This window comes from Symphalangus syndactylus, chromosome 12 (assembly GCF_028878055.3).
Source record: "Symphalangus syndactylus isolate Jambi chromosome 12, NHGRI_mSymSyn1-v2.1_pri, whole genome shotgun sequence".
Classification (NCBI taxonomy): domain Eukaryota; kingdom Metazoa; phylum Chordata; class Mammalia; order Primates; family Hylobatidae; genus Symphalangus; species Symphalangus syndactylus.
Window position 1 is genome coordinate 142,352,654 of NC_072441.2, and position 27,129 is coordinate 142,379,782.

A 27,129-nucleotide genomic window follows, 5' to 3' on the forward strand; every position below is an offset into this window, starting at 1 on the left:
GCTCCCAAAGTGCTGGGGTTACAGGCATGAGCCACCACACCCAGCCAAATTTTTGTATTTTTTAGTAAAGACGGGGTTTCGCCATGTTGGCCAGGCCGGTCTCGAACTCCTGACCTCAGGTGATCTGCCCGACTCGGTGTCCCAAAGTGCTGGGATTACAGGCGTGAGCCACAGCGCCCGGCCTAACATTGTAATTTTTTAAAAGTACCTTAATCTGTTCGTAAAGTGTCAAGTGGAATATTTACATTCCTCCTGTGATTGGTGTTTGTAAACGCGTATATATACACATACACACAGGGGCTCTTTTTGAACAAAGCGCGCACCCACAGAAGCCTATTGAGAAGTCTACGCTGCTACAACAAATCTATATTCCTATGAGGTTCCATAATGAAATCAGTTAAGACTGCGTGTGTTTGAAATCGGTGATTTTACTTCTCTACTTCCATTGAGTTGGCACGAGGTAGGGTAGATCGCAGGCACTCAATTTGACTTTGAATCGGAAAACATCTGTTTTTCTGGGCAAGGATATCAGCAGATTGCTCCTAGGGACAATCAAGAAAGAAGAGAGACCTCCAACGCTTCTCCCCAGGAGCGGATAGGGCCCTGGTTATTTGCTTGCAAGTGAAAATTGCCCTGGTATACCCATTCAAATTTCTCCTAGCAAATCATAGTGGCCTACAGCCAACGCCTTCTTCGCTCACTGGCCAACTGGAAACTTCAGTACCTCCCGCCTCTCACCCAGGGGCCAATAGGAAAGATCGGAGGTTCGCAACTTAGTGTCATCAAGCATAGTAATTGCAACTGGCTATTAGAGCTGTCGATCGTAGAATGGGCGGGGCCGTGCCAGCTGGCCTATATAAGACGAGGACAAAGGCGGCGCGCCGCCTGTGTCATCCGCCATTTTGTGAGAAGCAAGGTGGCCTCCACGTTTCCTGAGCGTCTTCTTCGCTTCTGCCTCGACCGCCCCTTGACCACAGACATGTCTCGGGATCGGTTCCGGAGTCGTGGCGGTGGCGGTGGCGGCTTCCACAGGCGCGGAGGAGGCGGCGGCCGCGGCGGCCTCCACGACTTCCGTTCTCCGCCGCCCGGCATGGGCCTCAATCAGAATCGCGGCCCCATGGGTCCTGGCCCGGGCCAGAGTGGCCCTAAGCCTCCGATCCCGCCACCGCCTCCACACCAACAGCAGCAACAGCCACCACCGCAGCAGCCACCGCCGCAGCAGCCGCCACCGCATCAGCCGCCGCCGCATCCACAGCCGCATCAGCAGCAGCAGCCACCGCCACCGCCGCAGGACTCTTCCAAGCCTGTCGTTGCTCAGGGACCCGGCCCCGCTCCCGGAGTAGGCAGCGCGCCGCCAGCCTCCAGCTCGGCCCCGCCCGCCACTCCACCAACCTCGGGGGCCCCGCCAGGGTCCGGGCCAGGCCCGACTCCGACCCCGCCGCCTGCAGTCACCTCGGCCCCTCCCGGGGCGCCGCCACCCACCCCGCCAAGCAGCGGGGTCCCTACCACACCTCCTCAGGCCGGAGGCCCGCCGCCTCCGCCCGCGGCAGTCCCGGGCCCGGGTCCAGGGCCTAAGCAGGGCCCAGGTCCGGGTGGTCCCAAAGGCGGCAAAATGCCTGGCGGGCCGAAGCCAGGTGGCGGCCCGGGCCTAAGCACTCCTGGCGGCCACCCCAAGCCGCCGCATCGAGGCGGCGGGGAGCCCCGCGGGGGCCGCCAGCACCACCCGCCCTACCACCAGCAGCATCACCAAGGGCCCCTGCCCGGCGGGCCCGGCAGCCGCAGCGAGGAGAAGATCTCTGACTCGGAGGTGAGTGTCTGTGGGAGCGACGCGTCGGCTCCCCTAAGATGGCGGCGGCCCCCTCCTCGCCCCCGCGCTGGGCTTCCATTTTGTCGGCAGCCGGAAGGGGCGCCTGCGCGCGCCGTCGCGGGGGCGGGGCGGCCTTCGGGGCCGTCGGTCGGCGGGGGATTGGCCGCCGCGGCGCCTTGCTCTCCCGGCGGGCGGAAGGCTAGGGGACGTTTCCTTTCGGAAGGAAGCGCCGGGCCGCGTTGGTCGGCCCTGCAGAAGGTAGCCTGTCCCTAGGACTGGCGTAGTGCAGAGCGTGCGGCGTAGGTTTGGAGAGAACCGGGAAGTTCCATAAAAGCGCAGGCGCAGATCGTGTAGGTTACGGTGGCATTTCGACTTAAGTGTTATTTTCGTATTTTAATTTTCATACTATTTAGATTTTGTTAGGGACGCTCAACATATGTGGCTGACAAGAGTTGCTGATGGACGTCTACTCTTCGGGGAAGTGTGTTTATTCTCGAGCATTCTGTGTGATGGGGCTCCTTTTTCACTGTTAAGATAGTGCTCGTGTTAGAAATCTTACATAGTAGCACCTTGATTGTGACCAAACGGAACAGAAAGGCAACTGATAAGTTTCAGATAAGCAAATACTATCTTGGGGGATTTTCACTTGTAGAGGTCTCTGGTGTTTGAAAACTTCTTTCCTTTTTCATTAGGGGTTTAAAGCCAATTTGTCTCTCTTGAGGAGGCCTGGAGAGAAAACTTACACACAGCGATGTCGGTTGTTTGTTGGGAATCTACCTGCTGATATCACGGAGGATGAATTCAAAAGACTATTTGCTAAATATGGAGAACCAGGAGAAGTTTTTATCAACAAAGGCAAAGGATTCGGGTTTATTAAGCTTGTGAGTGTAATTGTTTGATTTTATGTAGAATTAAAAAGGGTGGGGGATTTTTTTGTCACTACAAACGCTGAAGGTTTGGTTTTTAAACTGGGGAGGATAAATTGGTCTTTTAGATTTTTCACCGGTCTTTCAGGAAAAATATGCCTGCGGTATAATGCGTAATTGTTGCTACCCAAGAGAAGAGGGGTGGGGTGCGTAAACTAAGTGGTGTTAGTGGGTGCTGCCTAAAGGTAATGCTCGAACTGAGCTGAAGGAAGAAAGGGAGTAGGAAGTAGACTTATGACAATTTAAGAGTAGACATCAACCAATTTTGAGGTCATTAACATGAGTGTCTCTGATACACAGGAATCTAGAGCTTTGGCTGAAATTGCCAAAGCCGAACTCGATGATACACCCATGAGAGGTAGACAGCTTCGAGTTCGCTTTGCCACACATGCTGCTGCCCTTTCTGTTCGTAATCTTTCACCTTATGTTTCCAATGAACTGTTGGAAGAAGCCTTTAGCCAATTTGGTCCTATTGAAAGGGCTGTTGTAATAGTGGATGATCGTGGAAGATCTACAGGGAAAGGCATTGTTGAATTTGCTTCTAAGCCAGCAGCAAGAAAGGCATTTGAACGATGCAGTGAAGGTGTTTTCTTACTGACGACGTAAGTTGTCTTGTTTATTCTAATAATTTTTATCAACTTACATGAGATGGTGGCAATAAAACTGGAACAAAGCTAAGATGGAACCATTTTTGTTATTAGAACTCCTCGTCCAGTCATTGTGGAACCACTTGAACAACTAGACGATGAAGATGGTCTTCCTGAAAAACTTGCCCAGAAGAATCCAATGTATCAAAAGTAAGATTGATTAAACTTTTTTTGGCAGTTTTTAAGCGTAAAGGATAAATTTATTTTAGTAATTTTCCAGTTTTGCTTAAAATATGCAAAATTATTTGATGTGGATATGCTTATTAGTAAAAAAATCTCAGGCTGAGGATGATTTGAAGCTGTTATTCAGATAGCTGTTTCTGAGGTGGATACATTCACATGCAGTCCTGTTTTGTCCCTACAATAATGGCAGAAAGTCGCGTGTGTGACTGAGTTTCACTCTTGTTGCTCAGGCCAGAGTGCAGTGGCATGATCTCAGCTCACTGCAACCTCTGCTTCCCAGGTTCAAGCGATTCTCCTGCCTCAGCCTCCCAAGTAGCTGGGATTACAGGCATGTGCTACCATGCCTGGCTCATTTTCTATTTTTCGTAGAGATGGGCTTTTACCATGTTGACTAGGCTGGTCTCGAACTCCTGACCTCAGGTGAGTCGCTCACCTTGGTCTCTCAAAGTGCTGGGATGCAGGCATGAGGCACTGTGCCTGGCTAAAGTACTTTTTTTTTTTTTTTTTTTTTTTAAGCTGGAGTTTCCCCTCTTGTTTCCCAGGCTGGAGTGCAGTGGCGTGATCTCAGCTCATTGCAATCTCTGCCTCCCGGGTTCAAGTGATTCTCCTGCCTCAGGCCTCAGAATAGCTGGGATTACAGGTGCCTGCCACCACGCCCAGCTAATTTTTTGTATTTTTAGTGGAGATGGGGTTTCATCATGTTGGCCAGATGGGTCTCAAACTCATGACCTCAGGTGATCCACCCGCCTTGGCCTCCCAAAGTGCAGGGATTACAGGAGTGAGCCACCGCGCGTGGACTGGAGTACATTTTTATGGGTGGAAAAAATTAGCCTCGGTAAGGAATTTGGCTAGAGGAAAACAGAATTAGAAAACGAGGAAGATAGGATTTATCTCTAGTGCCTGTATTCTTTTACGGAGTATTCTGAGTATTTTTTGCTGTGAAGATATTTTTAGATGAATCAGGATAATTTTTGCCTTTTGTACTCTTTACGACAAATAGAACAGGAAAAAGACCAGTACTAGGGCAAGTATTTTCTGGTATGCATTCACAAATTGGTTCATGTTAAAATTTTGTGTATTGTTAGGGAGAGAGAAACCCCTCCTCGTTTTGCCCAGCATGGCACATTTGAGTACGAATATTCTCAGCGATGGAAGTCTTTGGATGAAATGGAAAAACAGCAAAGGGAACAAGTTGAAAAAAACATGAAAGATGCAAAAGACAAATTGGAAAGTGAAATGGAAGATGCCTATCATGAACATCAGGCAAATCTTTTGCGCCAAGGTAAAAAGATCTCTGCGTGAACATCACTGCTAAAGCCAATTGTTTTTCACCTTATTAGAACGTTGTTAATGTGAATCAAATATTTTCCAATGTTCAGATCTGATGAGACGACAGGAAGAATTAAGACGCATGGAAGAACTTCACAATCAAGAAATGCAGAAACGTAAAGAAATGCAATTGAGGTAAAATTGTGTTTAAGGTTTAAGCCTTCCTTTTTTTTTTTTTCTTGAAACGTATCACTCTGTTGCCCAGGCGGGAGTGCAGTGGTGCAGTCTCAGCTCACCACAACCTCCGCTTCCTGGGTTCAAGCGATTCTCTTGCCTCAGCCTCCCGAGTAGCTGGCGTTTACAGGCACGTGCCGTGACACCTGGCTAATTTCTTTTTGTATTTGTAGTAGATATGGGGTTTCGCCATGTTGGCCAGGCTGGCCTTGAACTCTTGAGCTCAAGTGATCCACCTGTCTCTGCCTCCCAAAGTGCTGGGATTACAGGCATGAGCCACCACGGTTGGCCATTTTTTTCCTTCCTTTTTTGAGATGGGCCCAGGCTGAAGTGCAGTGGCATGATCATAGCTCACTGCAGTCTCAAACTCGAGCTCAAGCCATCCTCCTGAGTAGCTGGGACTAGAGGCACAGGCCACCACCCCCAGCTAATTTTTTAATTTTTTTTGGTGTTTGTAGAGATGGAGTCTTCCTATATTGCCTAGGCTGGTGTCAAACTCCTGGCCTCCTAAAGTACTGAGATTACAGGCATGAACTACCAACCCTGGCCTTAAGCCTTGCTTTCTGCATTAACATTTATATTCTGACATGTAGGAAAAAGATGTACTTAGGTTTTCAGGTCAGTCAGGCAAAATACAAAGGTTAAATACTATGTCAGTGTTGGTTTAACACTTAAAATCGAATACAGTGTAAGATTTTCCTTAATAAAGCCTACATTATTTGCCAGAATGTCTTTAGTACTGTGCCCGTAGACTCACTCTAAGCCTTTGTGTTTTTAGCTCTAACCTAGTTCTTAGGTCACCTGCTAGGTTTCTTCACATTGAATTCTTTTTTTTTTTTTTTGAGACGGAGTCTCGCTCTGTCGCCCAGGCTGGAGTGCAGTGGCACAATCTCGGCTCACTGCAAGCTCCGCCTCCTGGGTTCACGCCATTCTCCTGCCTCAGCCTCTCCGAGTAGCTGGGACTACAGGCGCCCGCCACCACGCCCGGCTAATTTTTTTTGTATTTTTAGTAGAGACAGGGTTTCACTGTGGTCTCGATCTCCTGACCTCGTGATCCGCCCGCCTCGGCCTCCCAAAGTGCTGGGATTACAAGCGTGAGCCACCGCGCCCGGCCTCTTCACATTGAATTCTAAAAGATGTGGATAACACTTCAGTTATGTGCATGATGGGTATTTCTAGGCAAGAGGAGGAACGACGTAGAAGAGAGGAAGAGATGATGATTCGTCAGCGTGAGATGGAAGAACAAATGAGGCGCCAAAGAGAGGAAAGTTACAGCCGAATGGGCTACATGGATCCAGTAAGTCAACCTTTACTACCTTCTAATTGGAGTTGTCTATAGAACTTGGAGGTACCTAGAAGGAAATACAGGAAATTTTAATATCAAATACGGTTATTTTCTGCTTTTTTTTAACCAAGTATATTATGTTTGATTTCCTTGTATGGATCAGAGGATTTAATTGAATAGGAAGTTTTTTTGTGTTTTGTTTCTTGGGTTTTTTGTTTGTTTTTTTTTGGAGAGAGTTTTGCTGTTGTCACCCAGACTGGAGTGCAGTGGCTTGATCTTGGCTCACTGCAGCGTCAGCCTCCTGGGTTCAAGTGATTCTCCTGCCTCAGCCTCTTGAGTAGGTGGGGTTACAAGTGCCTGCCACCACGCTGGGCTAATTTTTGTATTTTTAGTAGAAACGGCATTTCCGCCATGTTGGCCAGGCTGGTCTCGAACTCCTGACCTCAGGTGATGTGCTTGCCTCGGCCTCCCAAAGTGCTGGGATTATAGGCGTGAGCCACTGCTCCCGGCCTTGAATAGGAAGTTTTATAGGTCTTTGGATAATTGAGTCTAACTTAGTTTTCAGAATATTGATTTCAAAAATACTTCAGATGATGAACTTTTGAACTTTATCATGTTTTTGATTATTTAACTTTTGAAAATTTCTCAGTTCTTAAGAATGCTTGCTGTGGGTATAGTGCAGGTATATGGAAAGAAATTTTTTTCTTGCAGAGGGAAAGAGACATGCGAATGGGTGGCGGAGGAGCAATGAACATGGGAGGTAAGTGTGAAATTTAAATTAATGATATAAGTAGAGAGTGGTGTTCTGGTGGAGTTGTAACCACTATTTTTGTTTTCTAGATCCCTATGGTTCAGGAGGCCAGAAATTTCCACCTCTAGGTGGTGGTGGTGGCATAGGTTATGAAGCTAATCCTGGCGTTCCCCCAGCAACCATGAGTGGTTCCATGATGGGAAGTGACATGGTAATGTATCCTGTGGGACGTAGTACCAAGGAAATTCTCATTTTCACAACTTAGGTGTGTTTGTTTTGTTTTGTTTTGTTTTTTTAAGTAGGTGACTGGATCTCTTTTAGTTTCCCCTACCAATTTCATACATAAATATGTAATATTGAGGAATACTTTGGCAACATAGAACTCGGTGTGTGGTAACCTAAACAGATAACGGTTGCCAACAAGGAGTCAATGCTGTTAGTAGTATGTGGAATTACCTTTGGCAATAAGTAGATTTAGGTGCTTTTGAACTGTAGTGCATGGCAAATCCAAATTCTAGATGCTAGATAATGTATCTGATTATTCTACATCCAAGTGAGAATAATCAAATGGCAAACTGTCATTCTTTAAGCTGGTATTTGCCATAAGTAGGAATCAGACTTGTAGTTTGAAGCTTTAGGCATGTTTTAGTGATATGTAGGACTTTGACCTATATTTGGTGTGGCTTCTATCCTATGAAAAGGGAATTGAGTGTTTTGACTCGTCGTTTCCCACCTGTTGGGCCTGTCTGTAGGTATACCTTCTAAGATCAACTGACATCTCCATTTTGCTACAGAGTAGCAAAAATCAACAATAATTTTTAAGCATACTAATGGTGTGCATTTGATCTGAACCTTCTTGATGCTATCATGTTTCAGCTGTGAATATAGCCTGTCAGATGTTTAGAACAATCAGTTGAACTGGTATGAGTGGCCGCATTAGGGCTTTACAAATCATTAGGACTGAATTTTGGTGGGTTTAGAGAGTGCATTTTTATAGCTGAGTTGAATGTGTTGAGTTCACTACAGGCTTTTGGCAAAGGAGGGGAGCTGCAGTGTGTAGCTCATAAGATTCACTTTATAAATAGAAACATAAGGATTTAGTATAGGGCCTCACCTGTTTATAATCTACCTAAGACTTTTTGGGAATTGAAGTTAGAATTATAAATAGCTGGTTGGGTAAAATGTAATACTATGGGCTTTCTTTAGATTTTTCAGAGTACGTGGGTAACATTTTGGTTTATATTCTTCCTAAAGACTGATAGATAATGTGTAAAATCTAATTTGACCTATGTTCTCAACAATTAAAGGTTTATATTCTTATAAGATAGCACCTGGGTTCTCAGCTGGTGTAATTAACATAGTTATGAAAGCCCCAAATTTTTCTTTTTTTTAAGCTCTTAGAGGTAGAACACAGAACAATGAGCCAAAACCCTGTAATTTATAAGATTTTGAAAAACAAAGGATTAAGATTTAGTCATTTTGAGTAGCTCAGTAGTATTTTGTTTAAAAAAAAATGTTGAAATTGTGTATAGGAACAGTTAAACCCTGATGCCATTTTAGTTTTTTATTTGGAGTAATACTCTTAGTAACTGGTCTATTATAAATGGAATGAGAAAAAGTGTAGGCTGCTGTGTTTGCATACCTGAGGGGTCTGCTATTCAGGCACATATGTTTCTATTGAAAACTTCTATCTCTAGAATTACCTAAAACTAGATGGGAATAGTGAAGTCACTCACTGCTTTATTGCAGTTACTTTAGCTTGGTGTTTCACTGTTTGGGAAGTATCTAAAACATGGAATTACAGCAAAGTGTCTGCACTTTTCAAAGACCCAAGGGAAAAGATGGACTGATGAAGGTGGGTGGGGTTTGTTCATTTAGTTTGCAACAATATAGAATAGTACTGAGAACGTAATTGTCTCTGGTTATATAGTGATGGCTCGGAAGGTAGTATGCCTGTGAGAATTTGGCAACACAAGTTTTTTTGATCAAGTTACTGTGCCGGTTAAGTGACTAAATCTATAGTCTTTTATGCTTTTTCTTTTTGTAGTCTGGTAGCATTTTATTAAAACTTTCAACCTTTTAAGATTTCTGCAACTTAGCAGATGTGTCTTAAGATCTTGAAAAGCACAAGGTTTCTTAAGCAGCACATGCCACTAACTGGTGAGTAGGTCTTTGTCACTTCATTGAGTGAATTGAATCTCTGGTTGGGCTTGTTAGGCTTACTTGGAAATTAAATTTCCTGTTGAGACGTTGAAAGAGTTTGCAAGCTTTTCAGTGGGTTAATGTGATGTGAAATTTCTTAGAACTCATTTTGGAATGGATTTTCACATCTGCACTAATTCTTAAATTTTTTAGCACTACAGGGAAGATCTGTTCTTTGAAACAGGTGTATGAGAATGGCTGAAGTGGGAACATACCACAAGGCATGTATTATCGTAAACTAATTTTCAAATTACCCTTTTTTCCTTTCTATGTTCCCGGTACCTGTGGATCGACTCATTGGTGATTGTATCGACGAACGTTGACTACGGAACCTTCTAAAATATTTACTTAACACACATGGACATCAACTACTTATAATGAACTGTTAATTACTGTTCCAATAGCGTACTGAGCGCTTTGGGCAGGGAGGTGCGGGGCCTGTGGGTGGACAGGGTCCTAGAGGAATGGGGCCTGGAACTCCAGCAGGATATGGTAGAGGGAGAGAAGAGTACGAAGGCCCAAACAAAAAACCCCGATTTTAGATGTGATATTTAGGCTTTCATTCCAGTTTGTTTTGTTTTTTGTTTAGATACCAATCTTTTAAATTCTTGCATTTTAGTAAGAAAGCTACCTTTTTATGGATGTTAGCAGTTTATTGACCTAATATTTGTAAATGGTCTGTTTGGGCAGGTAAAATTATGTAATGCAGTGTTTGGAACAGGAGAATTTTTTTTTCCTTTTTATTTCTTTTTTTTTTTCTTTTTTACTGTATAATGTCCCTCAAGTTATGGCAGTGTACCTTGTGCCACTGAATTTCCAAAGTGTACCAATTTTTTTTTTTACTGTGCTTCAAATAAATAGAAAAATAGTTATAATATTGATCTTCAACTTTGCCATTCATGCTTCTATGCACATTAGGCTAGGTATTCCACATTGAAAGCATGAGAGTGTCTAGGCCTTTGAATGGCATATGCCATTTCTGGGAAATGTATCTGGAGGCTAAGTATTGCTTTCTACAAATAACTGCCCCCTTTGTTTTAAAAAGAAGAAATGCATATTGAAGTAGTTTCATGATTTGTTTGGCATATAGGAAGCACGCTGGTGCTAAGTATTCTTTAAATGGTTATGTAAGCAAAGCTGAACTGTAAATCTTCATTCAGGAATATGTATTAAGATTGTGGAATGGGTGTAAGACAATTGGTAGGGGGTGAAAGTGGGTTTGATTAAATGGATCTTTTATGGCCCTATGATCTATCCTTTACTTGAAAGCTTTTGAAAAGTGGAAAGATCATTTTGTTGCATTTCTCCATTTCTTGTTTTTAAAAGACCAACAAATCTCAAGCCCTATGAATGGCTTGTATTGAACTTTTACATTTGAATTAAAGATTGTTAAACATGAAGCCTTTTCATGTATTCAAGTGATTTATAAAGATGGGGCGTAGTCTAAAAAACAAAACTTGAAAGTAAGAAGGTTTAGTAACTGGGCCAGGCGCGGTGGCTCACGCCTGTAATCCCAGCACTTTGGGAGGCTGAGGTGGGCAAATCATGAGATCAGGAGTTCAAGACCAGCCTGGCCAACATGGTGAAACCCCATCTCTACTAAAAATACAAAACATTAGCTGGGCGTGGTGGCAGGCGCCTGTAATCCCAGCTACTCGGGAGGCTGAGCCAGGAGAATTGCTTGAACCTGGAGGTGGAGATTGCAATGAGCTGAGACTGTGCCACTGCACTCCAGCCTGGGCAACGGAGCGAGACTCTGTCTCAAAAAAAAAAAAAAAGAGGTTTAGTAACTGAAGTAGGTTTAGTTATATATACATTTGTACTCTTTTACATCTCCTTGTGCTACTTCTGTTGGGCAAAATCTTTAGGACTATAAAAATCTATTGGTTCTCTTCTAAGAGCTAGTGGTGACTGTTAATAACAAATAGGGTTGCAGATAATCATTCTTATTGTAAATTTGTTAACTTGTTTTGACATAGTTTCCTTTTCATGTAGCACTAAATCTGGAGAAAGTTGCTCATGCTACACAGTACAAATATCCCTTCCTCCCACCGTAAAGGCTTGTAATGTTTCCATGGTGTTGTCAGTTAATTGTCAACTTCATTGACCCCACCCTTCCATTAGAACAAGACTTTGACTATTAAAGTAGATTGTTTATTGTTGCCTGTTAGTATAATGGGAGCCTGATTTCCCAGTGTAAATATGTTAGAGGAACAGCTTCCTAATAGTAGGTAAAGTAATTGAATGGTTTGGCTTTGTTCTTAGTTATGTTCCATTCAAATCTGTACATTATAGAACTCTTACTATGGAATGTGTCTTCCTCCTTTTCACCTCTGTTCTTGGTGCTAATTGGCAAAAGAAAAATTCTAAGTCAAACCTTTATTAACATGCTGAAGTTTAGTATTGTGCCTGTGTACAAAAGGAGACCTATTGTTGGAACAATCTGAGCACTTTCTGCATAGGAAACAGGATAATGCTGAAAGTAAACACTAGTGTATAAAAGCATCTCACCAAATTCTGGTTGTATGACTGACAGGTACATGGTGTGCTAAGGGAGAGAATCTCATTAGAAAATAATGCTCATTATATCATTCACCAGCACACTCGGAAATATGAGTAGTTTACCATGATTATATCAATGAGGAAGTTTTGTCCCAAAACAGGTTATTAATTGGTGATACATAAGAGATTTTCTGTACGGAAACAAGGGTCTTGATTAGAAAGGAATCCATTACAGTTTGGTTGAATTATATAGTAGGGACTCTACTAAAGACAAGAAAATAAGGGGTGTTCATGGGACACCCACAGAGGGTGAACTTTGAATGTGTGTGGGCGGGGGCTGGTCGGGAAATGGGAAAATCTGCCTATAAAATTAATGTTTCAGTTTATTTTTCAGATTACATGCCTTTCTTTATAAGGGATGCTGGCACAGACCCCCTAAAATTAAGCTTTTGGTAGTACTGTACCTTTGAAGAGTGGTGAAGGATGCTAATGGATAATCTCCTGAAAGTTGTGGCTTTTGATACCCTTACTGTGGACTGTAGAGTTGCTAAACGTTGTTTAGCAAATAATGTTGCTTAGTTTCAAATGACATTTGACTTTCATCACTGAAACAGCAATGTACCCAGGGTTGTAAGCTTACTCAAGTAGACTTTCAATAAGTCTTCAATGTATATGTGATAGTTTTTAGTCTAATGTGAATTTAAATAATCTTAATAGTTTCCTAAAAGTCGATCTGAAACTTGGGGTGGGAAAGGGGAGGTAGCAATTTTGAAGTATTTTAGCCATTTTTCTCATTTAAAGAAACCACTTGTCCCCATTTCCTCTTCTCCACTTTCTCATAATTTTGTTTTAAGAGGAACACTGGTTGTTTTTTATACTTCTCCTAATCTTTGAAAACTGCATACTGTTAAGACCCCAGTGTATTTAATAGGTATTTTATAGCGTAGCCCATTGGCTCATGTTAGTGAAACCATAGTCCTCTTTGCATAGAACATTAAACTCCTAAGAAGTACTACAAACCCCACCACTCTTTATAGATGTATTGTACCACTAATATAAACAGCTAAGAAATGGGGAAATTGTAATGTTACGCCTGTGCAATTTTTAAGTGGCATATTATGGCAGATAAAAATTTAGATACTTGGCTATTCTTGAGCAAGCCACTAAGTTGTGGCAGAATGTTTTCTGGTGTTCTTGGACTGCAATAATGCACTATTAAAGTAGTGGCCTGCTACATAACTGCATTTAGCCAGCATTTCTGCAGTGCGTAACTGTGAGGAACGTAGTACCGCAAATGGCAATGGACATTAGGACCCGGATGTAGTATTCCTGCTTGCTCCAAGATTCTCATTGCCGACTGCATACAGGTAGGTAACAAGCAATATAATCTAACTTGGTGACTTGCTATGTACTTTATTCCGTGGGCATTCTGGCATCACATTTCTGACAATGAAATTACAGTGCAGCACCTAACACTTGTATGGTAAAGCTAGCTTACATCAAAACTGTGTGGGTGTGGGGTTAGAGCTGTAATTTGTCAGGCAGAATTCAGTGCTGTTGCAGTTCTCAGATAAAAAGTGCAAACTTGATTCTTTGGTATATCTGACTCAGTTGTGTGGTTTCCTTTAGTTGCATTGTAACTGAAGATAACATGGAACACATCAGTGGTGTGGGGGAGAGGGAACTAAACTATACTTGGGAACTAGGGTGCTTTTAGCACCTTGACATGGACCGTATAGCATGTGATAATTAGTCTCTGTTGTAGCAAACTGACCTGCCCATAGATCGGCAATATCAGTAATTTCATTATGCAATCTTGGTAATTCTACAAGTTGAGTTGAACTAAAAGTACAGGTTTTTTTGTAATGCGATTTAAAATTTTTAAAAACATGGGCTTCATGAAAACACCATTGTTACTAACTTGGGCTCAGATGGGAATCTAATGTGAATAGTTGAAGTTATGGGACTTGTCTAAGTATGTCTATACTCTAAACCTGGGGGAAGGTGGTGTGGAACACTGACTTGACTACAGTCGAATACATGTTGGGAATCATTCCCAATCATAAGACATCGTCGTTTCTGTAGGATGACTGCATATGTTCAGAGTAGCTTTTTGAATTTGGTTCCCTTAGCTTTAGGGATGTGATGTTATAGTCCAAAATGTTTACAAGAAAACCTAAGTCTTCAAAAGCACAACTTTTGTTGCTTAGGACTTTGCATCAACTGTTGTTCCAGACCTCACTTCAACTTTTTGGTCTCTGAACCTGGTTTTTAGCTAGCATGCATGAGAGACAGCTTTCATGTATAATGTTTCTGCTCTGTAACTGGAAAGTGGTTTACTTTGCATAAATGCTGATGAAAACTTCATGACTATGAGACTTTTCTTCTGTGTATCAAGAAAAAGAGCTTGCTTGTTGGCAAGCAATTCACAAGGTGGGGACAGACTTGTACTTTAACATGTAGTCCATTCAAGCAAACAACTTTGGACTCTACTGATAGATGAAAGAGCAAATGATGACTAGTTTAGCCTCTGCAAATCGGCAATATAATGCAGATCAAGTATAATGCTCAATATTAGTGACATGAGTATCACTAAATTACATAGAACCCTGATGGGGTTTCCTGTGTCGTAATCCATTAAATCGGTGGCCAGTGCTTGCTGCCGTGGTTTAGTGATTGGGTGTTAGAAATAAAAACTCAGGTCTATTTCTTACCAGTCAGTAACAATTTTAGAAAATGTACTTGGTATAATATATGGACTTCAGGAACTTTATTGGGGTGGGGGGTTAATTTTGCCTTACCCTGTTCACTTTCAGATGATTAGGCTTTTGCACTTTAGAATGAGAAACTTGTGATGTTAGCGTGTTCTTACTAGCTTTAATTTGTATATAGCAATGAATTGTGAATCTTAGTGCAGTGGGTTTTTTTTAAAAAAACTCAGTCAAAAAGCTGGGAATTAAGTGGTTTCAGTAATAATGCTATACCGAGGTGCTTGCATTGTATTTCATAATTTTGTTACAAACCAAAATTATTTTTAATGAGAACAGTCTTGGGTTCAGAGGTGTGATGCCAGAATGTATTTTCGTACTGTTAGGCCCTTGGAACAGATACCGGTGCTTTCTGAAAGATGAAAGAAATGCAATGGGTGCTCTTCATGCAAGGTTGCAAACCTACCAAGAATGCATAATAGTCTCACTTTTCCCCAATAAAGAGATGCGTGTGACTAGTTTTGGACTTTTAACCTTAATGGGGGTTGCATGTCTCCTATTGTTAATCATTGTCAGCTGCAGTGACATGATCCACAGTCCTGCATTTACTGCCTTTCACTTAATGATTTTGAACAGGTTTTAGAGAGCCAGGATGTTGGTCTGGGCCTTTATTTGGTTTTGGCTTTAGCTGATAATGTTTTAGTGATGTCAGCTAGTGCAGTTCTCAAATGGCTGCCTATTAGGGAAAGAATTCAGAGGATTTGACTGCTCCTAATCATCTGTCATTGCTGCTAGATAATGATTGGCAATTTTTAAGACTCAACTGGAAATCTCAACAGTTGCTGGTAAACCATTAACCATAAAAATGTTGCTTTTGAACACCAGTGCTGAAAATTTTTTTTTTTTTTTTTTTTTTTTTTGAGAGTGAAAAGGGCTTGGACGTAGGATAGGACAATGTGGAGAATGGGGGGAAGAATGCAAAACGATATAGTATCCCTTATGGATGGTACATGTGCAACAGGGAACTCTTACTTCATATACCCTTTGCAGTAATCATTCAGGGAGGAAGAAAAACCTGGAACTTGAATGAAGGCTGATCTTTGTTTTGTGCACTGTGGCCCTGCCAGGCATGTAGTGAAGGTGAATGTCTTCTCCCTCAGAAAAAAATTGGTTCCTTGCTGTCCCAGTAAGGCATAGCTTTTCCAGCCCTAACTTTAAAACTCAGTGAGGACTTAGATGGGAAAGAATGAGGTAAATACAAAGGATTGCAGGACAACAACTGCAGCGTTGTGTACTGTGGGAAGGGGAGTTGGGCACTCTTGGACTCCTGCTGAAGGTGGTCAGCCCGCCTGACAATGGAAGACATACTTCAATGGGGAGCAGGGTATGTGCTTTCATATGAAAAAAGAGCTGATGTTAAAACTCATTTGGTGAGGTCAACGTTGTCACATACCTTCACATAAGGGATAGTATATTTTGGGTTGCAGTCAAACTTGTGCTCAGACTGGTGAAAATGAGAGTTAGGCTTTTACATTTTAAAGAAAATACAGTTTTCATTCTAATTCAGGTGTCTACTTATTTTATGTAAGAATAATTTTAGATCTCCCCCCCACCCACCATGAAGTTTCTTCCTATTTTTTTATGCTGTAACTTACCCCCAATCTTTATCTCTGGATTTTTACTCTTTAAATTTTGAAGTTGACTAGCATTTTCAAACCTTTATTTTATACCCTTGTCTTCTATATTAACTTTTTCTTATTATTCTTTAGGTAAGAATGATTGATGTTGGCTGATATTGGAGTGCTCGTTCACATGAAGTAAGTTTCCTTTAGAAATCTTAACCCCTAGAGGCTTTTTAGTTTAAGTAATTTCATTTAGATATGTGGGGTGAAACTGATACTTGAGATGTTTACCTTTTCTAAGATAATATCCCTGTATTTTTGTTTGAAAATTAGGGATGTATGTGAGAAAGCAAGTGAGAGGCATTATAAAAATGTCAAACAATAGAATTCAAAAAAAAAGTGGATGGTTATATAACAATCATAGAAGAACAGAAAAGAAAGCTTGACTTAATAAGGGGAAAGGCCATATTCTTAATATTCAATTCAGTTTTAGACTCCATCTGAAACGCCCATGATTCTTTTTTTACTTAAGAAAATGTAGAAGGTCAGGCATGGTGGCTTTACACCTATATTTCTAGCACTTTGGGAGGCAGAAGTGGGAGGATTGCTTGAGCCCAGCCTGGGCAAAATAGTGAGACCATGTCTCTACAGAAAAAAATATAGCCAGGTGTGGTGGTGTGTGCCTGTGGTCCCAGCTCCCTTGGAGGCTGAGTTGGGAGGGATCGCTTGATCCTGGGAGGTTGAGGCTGCAGTGAGCAAGTTACATTTTTTGTTATAGGTGGATAGATACTTCTCAAGTCATCACACAGCGTGAGTCAATCAAGGAGGGAAGCCACAAGCAGACTGACAACATTTCTAGGTAAGTTGAATGATTCTTAGTCTGTTAAACTGTCTTCAGAAAGGCCCTTGGGTGGTACAAAAATAACAATACTAATGTGGGAACCATTTATTTTTTATTTTTTGAGACAGAGTTTCGCTCTTGTTGCCCAGGCTGGAGTGCAGTGGCGTGATTTTGGCTCACTGCAACCTCCACCTCCCGGGTTCAAGCGATTCTCCTGCCTCAGCCTCCCAAGTAGCTGGGATTACAGGCATGTTCCACGCCCGGCTCATTTTGTATTTTTAGTAGAGACAGGGTTTGACCATGTTGGTCAGGCTGGTCTCAAACTCCTGACCTCAGGTAATCTGTCCACCTTGGCCTCCCAAAGTGCTGGGATTACAGGCTTGAGCCACTCCGCCCTGCCTATTAATTACAATTAATGCCATGTTCTTTAATTAATAAGTTTTTTTTTTTTTTTGAGACGGAGTCTCGCTCTGTCGCCCAGGCTGGAGCAGTGGTGCGAGATCTTGGCTCACTGCAAGCTCCGCCTCCCGGGTTCACGCCATTCTCCTGCCTCAGCCTCCCAAGTAGCTGGGACTACAGGCACCCGCCACACACGTCTGGCTAATTTTTTTTTTTTTTGTATTTTTTAGTAGAGACGGGGTTTCACTGTGTTAGCCAGGATGGTCTTGATCTTCTGACCTCGTGATCTGCCCTCCTCGGCCTCCCAAAGTGCTGGGATTGCAGGCGTGAGCCACCGTGCCAGGCCGATTAATAAGATTTCTTTGGTGTTAGTTCACTTGACAGTTAATAGTGTTATGTTTGAGAATTTGCTAACTCTGATTCTTGTATCCTTTGGAGTAATCATACCCTTTAATTAGCAGGATCAGGTGAGCTGTGTCCAGAAAACCAACGAGAAGGAGTGGAAGGAGGAATGAACGTTTCATTCTCATTAATAAAGGCATTATCCTAATTATCCTTTGGTTTTGTTTTTGCTTTTTTAGTACTCATTTATTTTCTAGAATTTTCCTGACTTCAGCGTATTCAAAGTGACATTAAAAAAAAAAGGTCTGTATTACAGACACAGAACCAGATTAAGTATAATTCAAGATCCTATTGTGACTTGGCAGTGCTGCTTTCAGTCTCAATTACTGATCAATTTTTATGGTCCTTTTAGATATTTGCCTTCACTCTAAATTTTATTTATAAAATTAGCATGTTGTTATTTAGCAATTACTACCTACATCTTGATTGGATTTCAGGCATAGCATTTTGTATTTCCAACTTCTGTATGTACGAACGAACTATCAGATGATAGTTATGAGATAGTCACACATCGCTTCACAAGCAAGCATAGTCAAATAACCATATAGTAATATCCCCTTATCTGCAACCATGGTTAACCACAATCTCAGAGTTACTAATTTTTAAATTGTGTGCTTTTCTGAGAGGCATCCTGTCCTTCCCACCTTGGATGGGATACTGGTGGGAATGTTGGATACAGCATATCCATGCTGTATATGCTATTTGCTATCCAAAAAAAAAAAGGCCATGTAGGCTAGGCTAGGCTTTGGTACCATTTGTGGTTTTGGGCATCCACTGGGGGGGTCTTGGAATGTTATCTCGTCACAGACAAGGGAGGACTCTACTGCGTTTTGATTAGTCTTGAGTAATAATGAAGGGCTGTCAATTTCTCAAAGTCAAAATTTGATAATGGAGTGTGATCTGGGAAATTTTTGAGAATATCTAAATGTAAGGAAAAATCTGGAACTGACTTATAAGCTGCTTAGTAAAAATTGTACACAAATTATCTGTCCCCTTCACTCTTGGAGCCCTTATACTAAAACTTGCCAAGCCATTAGTCTCACACACTAATTATTACTATTACTATTTTTTGAGACTGAGTCTCTGTTGCCCAGACTGGAGCGTGGTGGCACCATCTCAAAAGGTTCACTGCAACCTAGGTTTCACCAAGTTGGCCAGGCTGGTTTCAAACTCCTGACCTCAGGTGAACTGCCCACCTCATCCTCCCAAAAGTGCTGGGATTACAGGTGTGAGTCACCACGCCCGGCCTCACAAAAACATTCCAGTTTTACAGTATGTTCTGCCAAAGCAAGCGCTCACTAAAGCATTTGTTCAGGACGAAATCTGAGGCTCATGCTTAAAGGTATTTGTGTTGCTGTGTTTGCCTGTGGGCTTTAATTTGGGGCCTCATTACTAATATTGCAGAATTTGAGAAAGTTAATTATATTGTTTCAATTGAGCAGAAAAAAATCTAGGTTTGCTTGAGATTATTTGAAATAGCCACAAAGAAGGAGTTAAGGTACATCATCTACTCATCCCATGACATTTTTTTTTTTTTGAGATGGAGTCTCGCTCTGTCACCCAGGCTAGAATGCAGTGGCACGATCTTGGCTCACTGCAAGCTCTGCCTCCCGGGTTCACGCCATTCTTCTGCCTCAGCCCTTGAGTAGCTGGGACTATAGGCGCCCGCCACCATGCCCGGCTAATTTTTTTGTATTTTTAATAGAGACGGGGTTTCACCATGTTAGCCAGAATGGTCTCGATCTCCTGACCTTGTCATCCACCTGCCTCGCCCTCCCAAAGTGCTCGGATTACAGACGTGAGCCACCGTGCCCGGCCAAATGAAATTTGTTTTGAGAAGCTGTCTACAGTTACTCCCTGGAATGAGACCAAGATCTGGTCAATTTTTTTCATACTTTGTGTTTTTAAATAATCAGGTCAGCTTACACCCAAATCAAGAATCTTGGAGTCATTATTTTGGCTTAATTCTGTTAATACTTAGTTTTCCCACTTGTGGATCTGAAGCCTTGTGGATCTCAAGGCAAAAACAATATAAAGTATATTATAGTGGTTAGGGGTATGTGAGGCCATACCACCAGAATTAATACGTTATTTCTGCAATTTGCCTGGCTGCATTACCTTGCAAGTTTGTTTAGTTGTAGTTTGCTCATCTGCAAAACACCTTTTTCATAGGGTGATGGAGATAGAAAATGATGTAAAAACATTTAGCAGTGCCTAAAGATGCAAAAGGAGCACATGGTATTTTCAAGTCTCTTTACCAGTTATGAGGTTCACAGGCAAAAAGGTTATTTCCCTTAGTATACCATGTAATCAGAAGAGCCTGATTAGCAGTGTTTTGATAGCAGGGAGAAAATTTAACTTGCAGATCATGTAGTCCATAGGGAACAATTAGTAAGAGAGCCTAAGAACTGAAAGGAATGGAAGGCCCAAGGAGAGGCCATCTGTTGCAAGTGTACTTAACCTCAAATGGTAAGTAGGATTAAGTACAAGAATTGCTGCATAGCAGGGTTGTTGATTAGTTGGTATGTTAAGTACTTGACACAATACCTGACCCAGGTGTTCTAAAACAATAGTCTTTAAGGGTGGAGAAGCCTAGAACTTAAAACATGGCAAAGTCCACATTTTAACAAAATAGTGGGCACATAATGTTTTGTATCTAAAACAGGTTTAGTTCTAAACAGACTTGAAGAAACAGCACTATTGAAATAACTAAAGGATTCAGAGGAAAAGAAGTTGTGGAAAGAAGACACATAATTGGGGAAATATTCCATAATAACATTGTTAACATGGTAGTACTTCACAAACTAGGCTAGATTCAGCATAATCCTAGCCGATTTCTTGAAATTGATAAACTGATTGTAAAATTCACAGAATTGTAAGAAACCCAGAATAGCCAAAACAATCTTGGAAACAAATCTTGAACAAAGTTGAATTCACACTTCTGATTTCAAAACTTACTACAAAGCAATGGTAATCAAGGCTGTTGTACTAGCACAAGCATAGACATAGAGTAATAGAATTGAGAGTCCAGAAATAAATGCTCACGCATATGGCCAGCTGATTTTCAACAAGGGTACCAAAATCGTCCGATGGAGAAATAATGGTCTTTTCAACAAGTGGTGCTGGGAAACTAGGTAGCCACGTGTAAAAAAAGTTAGACCCCACCTCACACCATATACAAAAATTAAAAAATGGATTGAATCCCTAAATATGAGAACGAAAACTATAAATATTTGCAAATCATGCAGCTGATAAGGGACTTGTATGTAGAACATATAAAGAATACTTAGGACCGGCTGGGCATGGTGGCTGATGCCTATAATCCCAGCTGAGGCAGGAGGATCACTTGAGGCCAGGAATTCAAGACCATCCTGCACAGCATGGCAAGACTCTGACTCTACAAAAAATTTTAAAATAAGGTGGGTGTGGTGGCACCTGCCTGTAGTCCCAGCTATTCAGGAGGCTGAGGTGAGATCACTTGAGCCCAGAAGGCTGAGGCTGCAGTGAGCTGTAATGGCACCACTGCACTCCAGCCTGGGTGACAGAGCAAGACCTTGTCTCAAAAAAATGAAAAAAATAATATTTAATAAACACACTTAAGACATAGGCACTGATGCCTGTAATCCCAGCACTTTGAGAGGCCAAGGCAGGCAGATAACTTGAGGCCAGGTGTTCGAGACCAGCCTGGCTAACATAGTGAAACCCTGACTCTACTAAAAATACAAAAAATTAGCCGGATGTGGTGGCTGGTACCTGTAATCCCAGCTACTCGGGAGGCTGAGGCAGGAGAATCGGTTGAATCCAGGAGGAGGAGGTTGTAGTGCACTCCAGCCTGGGCGACAGAGCAAGACTGTCTCAAAAAGAAAAAGGCAAAGAAGGTGAATAGATATTTCTCAAGGAAGATTAGTAAGTGGCTAATAAGCACATGAAAAGATGCTACACATTATTAGTCATGAGGGAAATCCAATCAAAACCACTTTACACTCACTAGAAAGGCTAGAATCAAGGCCAGGCTTGGTGGCTCACGCGTGTAAAACCAGGACTTTGGGAGGTCAGGGCGGGTGGGTCACTTGAGGTCAGGAGTTCGAGACCAGCCTGGCCAACATGGTGAAACTCCGTCCCTACTGAAAATACAAAATTAGCCAGGTGTGGTGGTGCATGCCTGTAATCCCAGCTACTTGGGAGGCTGGGGCAGGAGAATCATTTGAACCTGGGAGGCGGAGTTTGCAGTGAGCCGAGATCACGCCACTGCCCTCCAGCCTGGGTGACAGAGTGAGACTCCGTCTTGGGCAGGGGAGGTGGGGGGCAGAAACGGGAACCCTCATACGTCACTGGTGGAAATGTAAACTGGTGCAGCCATGTTGGAAAACAGTCTCACAATTCGGCATAGAGTCACCAAGTGACCCAGCAATTCCAATGCCCAAGAGAAACGAAAACATATTTGCTCAATAACTTGTATGCAGATGTTTATACCAGCATTAATAATAGCCAAAAGGGCTAGGTTTGGTGGCTCACGTCGGTAATCCTAGTACTTTGGGAGGCCAAGGCGGGAGAGTCCCCCAAGTATCGGGAACCACAGGCATGCACCACCATGCCTGGCTAATTTTTTTATTTTGTAGACATAGGTCTCACTATGCTGCCCAGGCTGGTCTCGAACTCCTGGGCTCCAGTTATCCTCCTGCCTCAGCCTCCCAAAGTGTTGGGATTACAGGTGGGAGCCACCACACCTGGCCCTTTTACATTTCCTTTTTTTTTCTTTTTTTTGAGACCAAATCTCGCTCTGTTGCCCAGGCTGGAGTGCAGTGGTGTGATCTCGGCTCACTGCAACCTCCACCTCCCAGGTTCAAGCGATTCTCCTGCCTCAGCCTCCCGAGTAGCTGGGACTACAGGCGTGTGTCACCACGCCCGGCTAATTTTTGTAATTTTAGTAGAGACAGGGTTTCACCGTATTGGTCAGGCTGGTCTCAAACTCCTGACCTCAGGTGATCCACCTGCCTTGGCCTCCCAAAGTGCTGGGATCACAGGCGTGAGCCACCGCTGGTGGCCTCCTTTTATATTTCGTAAATGTCTTTAACTTCAGCATTTTTTGTATCTGCCAGCACAGTTTGAATTCAGTGTCTCAGTTTATATAATCCCAATGGACTCTACCAGTATCCCTTATCCCAGTCTTCCTGCCTTTTCTCTCTCTCTGTTGACAAATAAAAATTATATATATTTATAGCACGCAACATGATGTTTTGAAATATGTATACATTGTGGAATGGCAAATTGAGCTAATTAGCATATGCATCACCTCACATATCATTTGTATGAGAACAATTAACATTCATCGTCTTAGCGATCTGCAAGTATGCAACACATTGTTATCAACTGTGGTCACCGTGGTGTACAACAGTAGAACTCTTGAGTGTATTCCTCTTAACTGAAATTTTGTTATCTCCCCAATCTTCCTTCTCACCCTCCATCCCCTGGTAACCACCATGACACTCTCTGCTTCTATGAGTTTGACTTTTTTAGATTCCACATATGAATGAGATCATGAGATATTTGTATTTCTGTGCCTAGCTTATTTCGCCCAGGTAATGTCCTCCAAGTTCATCTGTGTTATCAAAGATGACAGAATTTCCTTCTTTTTTTTTTTTTTTTTTTTGAGACGGAGTCTCACTCTGTCGCCCAGGCTGGAGTGCAGTGGCGCGATCTCGGCTCACTGCAAGCTCCGGCTCCCGGGTTCACGCCATTCTCCTGCCTCAGCCTCCCGAGTAGCTGGGACTACAGGCGCCCGCCAACACACCCGGCTAATTTTTTTGTATTTTTAGTAGAGACGGGGTTTCACCGTGTTAGCCAGGATGGTCTCGATCTCCTGACCTCGTGATCCGCCCGCCTCGGCCTCCCAAAGTGCTGGGATTACAGGCTTGAGCCACCGCGCCCGGCCAGAATTTCCTTCTTTTAAAGGCTGAATAGTACCCCACTGTGTATGTATCTTACATTTTCTTTATCTGTTCATCCATCAATGGACACTTGGATTGATTCCATAGCTGCCTTCACTCCTGCACCTTTTGCTCATGACATAATTTCCTTCCTAAAACACTCACCTGATCATTTCTCTTCGGCTTGGAATCACTTCCTCTTGTACAACAAAGTTCAAACTCCTTATCAGGTCACACAAATCTGGTTCTTTAGTTCGTCTTGCATTATGCCATTAAAACTATGCTCTATGTAGGCTGGGCGCGGTGGCTCACGCTTGTAATCCCAGCATTTTGGGAGGCCGAGGCGGGTGGATCATGAGGTCAGGAGATCGAGACCACGGTGAAACTCCGTCTCTACTAAAAATACAAAAAATTAGCCAGGCGTGGTGGCGGGCGCCTGTAGTCCCAGCTACTTGGGAGGCTGAGGCAGGAGAATGGCGTGAACCCGAGAGGCGGAGCTTGCAGTGAGCCGAGGTCGCGCCACTGCACTCCAGCCTGGGCGACAGAGTGAGACTCCGTCTCAAAAAAAAAAAACTATGCTCTATGTAAACCAAACTCTCTCTTTTTTTTGAAACAGAGTCTCGCTCTGTCACCCAGGCTGGAGTGCAGTGGTGCGATCTTGGCTCACTGCAACCTGCACCTCCCAGATTCAAGAGATTCTTTTGCATCAGCCTCCAGAGTGGCTTGGACTACAGGCGTGCACCACCACATCTGGCTAATTTTTGTATTTTTAGTAGAACGGGGTGTCACCATATTGGCCAGGCTGGTTTCAAACTCCTGACCTGGTGATCCGCCCACCTCAGCCTCCCAAAGTGCTGGGATTACAGGCATGAACCACCGCGCCCGGCCCACACTCTCTCTTTCCCGCAATGTATCTTGGGTTTTCTTCCCCTTTGCCTTTGTACATATTGCTCCAGCTTTACCCTTCATTTGTCAGACTGGCAAAATTTTTCTAGGGTACTTCTGTTATAGCAAATGCCAACTTTTTTCTTCTTTTTTTAAATTGTAAATTGACAACTTATAATTGTATAGACTTATGGGTTCTGTGAAGAGGATGTTGTGTGGGGAAAACATTTATGGGGTACAAAATGCTGTTACAATTTATGAATGCAATGTGAAATAATTACGTCAAGCTAGTTAACATATCCGTCACCTCAAATACTAAACATTTTTTTATGGCAAGAACACTTGAAATTTACTTAGCAATTTTGAAATTTACAGCACTCTATTATTAACTATATTCACCAGGCTGTGCAATAGAACGCATAAAAAGAGAAAATATTCTCCCTATTTGAAATTGTATACCCTTTGGGCCAGGCACGGTGACTCATGCCTGTAATCCCAGCACTTTGGGAAGCTGAGGTGGGTGGATCACTTGAGGTCAGGAGTTCAAGACCAGACTGGCCAACATGGTGAAACCCCATCTGTACTAAAAGTACAAACACACAAAAAAATTAGCTGGATGTGGTGGTGCATGCCTGTACAATGCCTGTAGTCCCAGCTACTCGGGAGGCTGAAGCAGGAGAATCACTTGAACCTGTGAGGTGGAGATTGCAGTGAGCCAAGATCGTGCCACTGCACTCCAGCCTGGATGACAGAGCAAGACTGTCTCTCAAAAAGAAAGAAAGAAACAAACAAAAAACCCAAGAAATTGTATACCCTTTGACCATCACCTCCCCACTTCCCCCATCCTCCAGCTTCTGTCACTACTGTTCTACTCTCTGCTTCTATAAGTTCATTTTTTAAATTCCACATATAAATGAGAACATGTGGTATTTGTCTTTCTGGGCCTGACTTATTTCACTTAGCATAATGTTCTCCAATTCCATCAATGTTATCACAAATGTCAGAATTTCTCTTTTTCTTTTCGTTTGAGATACAGTCTCACTCTGTCGCCCAGGCTGGAGTGCAGTGGCGTGATCTTCGCTCTCTGAAACTTCTGCCTCCTGGGTTCAAGCGATTCTCCTGCCTTAGCCTCTGAATAGCTGGGATTACAGGCGTGCACCACCATGCCTGGCTAATTTTTTTACTTTTATTTTTTTGAGATGGAGTCTCGCTCTGTCACCCAGGCTGGAGTGCAGTGGTGCGTGATCTCGGCTCACTGCAAGTTCTGCCTCCCGAGTTCATGCCATTCTCCTACCTCAGCCTCCCAAGTAGCTGGGACTACAGGCGCCCGCCACCACGCCCAGCTAATTTTTTTGTATTTTTAGTAGACACGGGGTTTCACCGTGTTAGCCAGGATGGTCTCCATCTCCTGACCTCGTGATCTGCCCGCCTCGGCCACCCAAAGTGCTGGGATTACAGGTGTGACCCACTGCGCCTGGCCTAATTTTTGTACTTTTAGTAAAGACAGGGTTTCGCCATGTTGCCCAGGCTGGTCTCAAACTCCTGGCCTTAAGTGATCTGCCCACTTTGGCCTCCCAAAGCGTTGGAATTACAGGCACGAGCCACTGCACCCAGCCAGAATTTCCTTTTTCTTTCTTGGAGACAGAGTCTTGCTCTGTTGTCCAGGCTGGAGTGCAGTGGTGTGATCTTGGTTCACTGCAACCTCCACCTCACAGGTTCAAGCCATTCTCCTGGCTAAGCCTCTCGAGTAGCTGGGACTACAGGCGCACACCACCATGCCAGGCTAATTTTTTGTATTTTAGTAGAAACAGGGTTTCACTGTGTTGCCCAGGCTAGTCTTGAACTCCCGAGCTCAGGCAATCCACCCACCTCGGCTCCCAAAGCACTAGGATTACAGGAGTGAGCCACCGCTCCCGGCCCAGAATTTCCTTTTTTTTTTTGAGATGGAGTCTCACTCTGTTGCCCAGGCTGGAGTGCAGTGGCACAATCTCAGCTCACTGCAACCTCCACCTCCCAGGTTCACACCATTCTCCTGCCTCAGCCTCCCGAGTATCTGGGACTACAGGTGCCCACCACCACGCCTGGCTAATTTTTTGTATTTTCAGTAGAGACAGGGTTTTAACTGTGTTAGCCAGGATGGTCTTGATTTCCTGACCTCGTGATCCACCCACCTCGGCCTCCCAAAGTGCTGGGATTACAGGCATGAGCCACCGCGCCCGGCCCAGAATTTCCCTTTTTTTAAAGGTTGAATAGTATTCCATTATGTATATGCACTACAATTTTTTTAATCCATTCATCTGTTGATGGGCAGAGCTTGAATCCATAACTTGGCTACTGTGAATAGTGCTGCAATGAACACAGGAGTGCAGATATCCCTTTAACAAACTGATTTCAAGTCTTTTGCATTAATACCCAGAAGTGGGATTTCTGGATCATATGATAATTCTATTTTTAGTTTGGATTTTTTTTTCTTTAATCTCTATACTGTTTTCCTTTTTTTTTTTTGAGATGGAATCTCGCTCTGTTGCCAGGCTGGAGT

The 27,129-nt window shown here is 43.1% G+C and overlaps 1 protein-coding gene across 4 annotated transcripts; it reads left to right on the top strand.

Moving 5' to 3' along the window:
* The first annotated feature begins 863 nt into the window (after window positions 1-863).
* SFPQ (splicing factor proline and glutamine rich) lies at window positions 864-17,929 on the top strand. 4 transcript variants are annotated; one of them, XM_055254709.2, is made up of 13 exons: window positions 864-1,807; window positions 2,500-2,688; window positions 3,034-3,335; window positions 3,435-3,530; window positions 4,649-4,845; window positions 4,943-5,027; window positions 6,246-6,363; window positions 7,063-7,111; window positions 7,192-7,313; window positions 9,709-13,173; window positions 16,284-16,331; window positions 16,915-16,995; window positions 17,835-17,929. In XM_055254709.2, the coding sequence occupies exons 1-10, from the start codon at window positions 980-982 to the stop codon at window positions 9,844-9,846; spliced, it is 2,124 nt and encodes a 707-aa protein (XP_055110684.1). In that variant the 5' UTR covers window positions 864-979; the 3' UTR covers window positions 9,847-13,173; window positions 16,284-16,331; window positions 16,915-16,995; window positions 17,835-17,929. The 4 variants fall into 4 exon arrangements, with proteins under 4 accessions (XP_055110684.1, XP_055110683.1, XP_055110685.1 ...); XM_055254708.2 differs by having other exon boundaries at window positions 9,709-16,331; window positions 17,838-17,929; XM_055254710.2 differs by lacking the exon at window positions 9,709-13,173 and having other exon boundaries at window positions 877-1,807.
* Window positions 17,930-27,129: the final 9,200 nt, after the last annotated feature.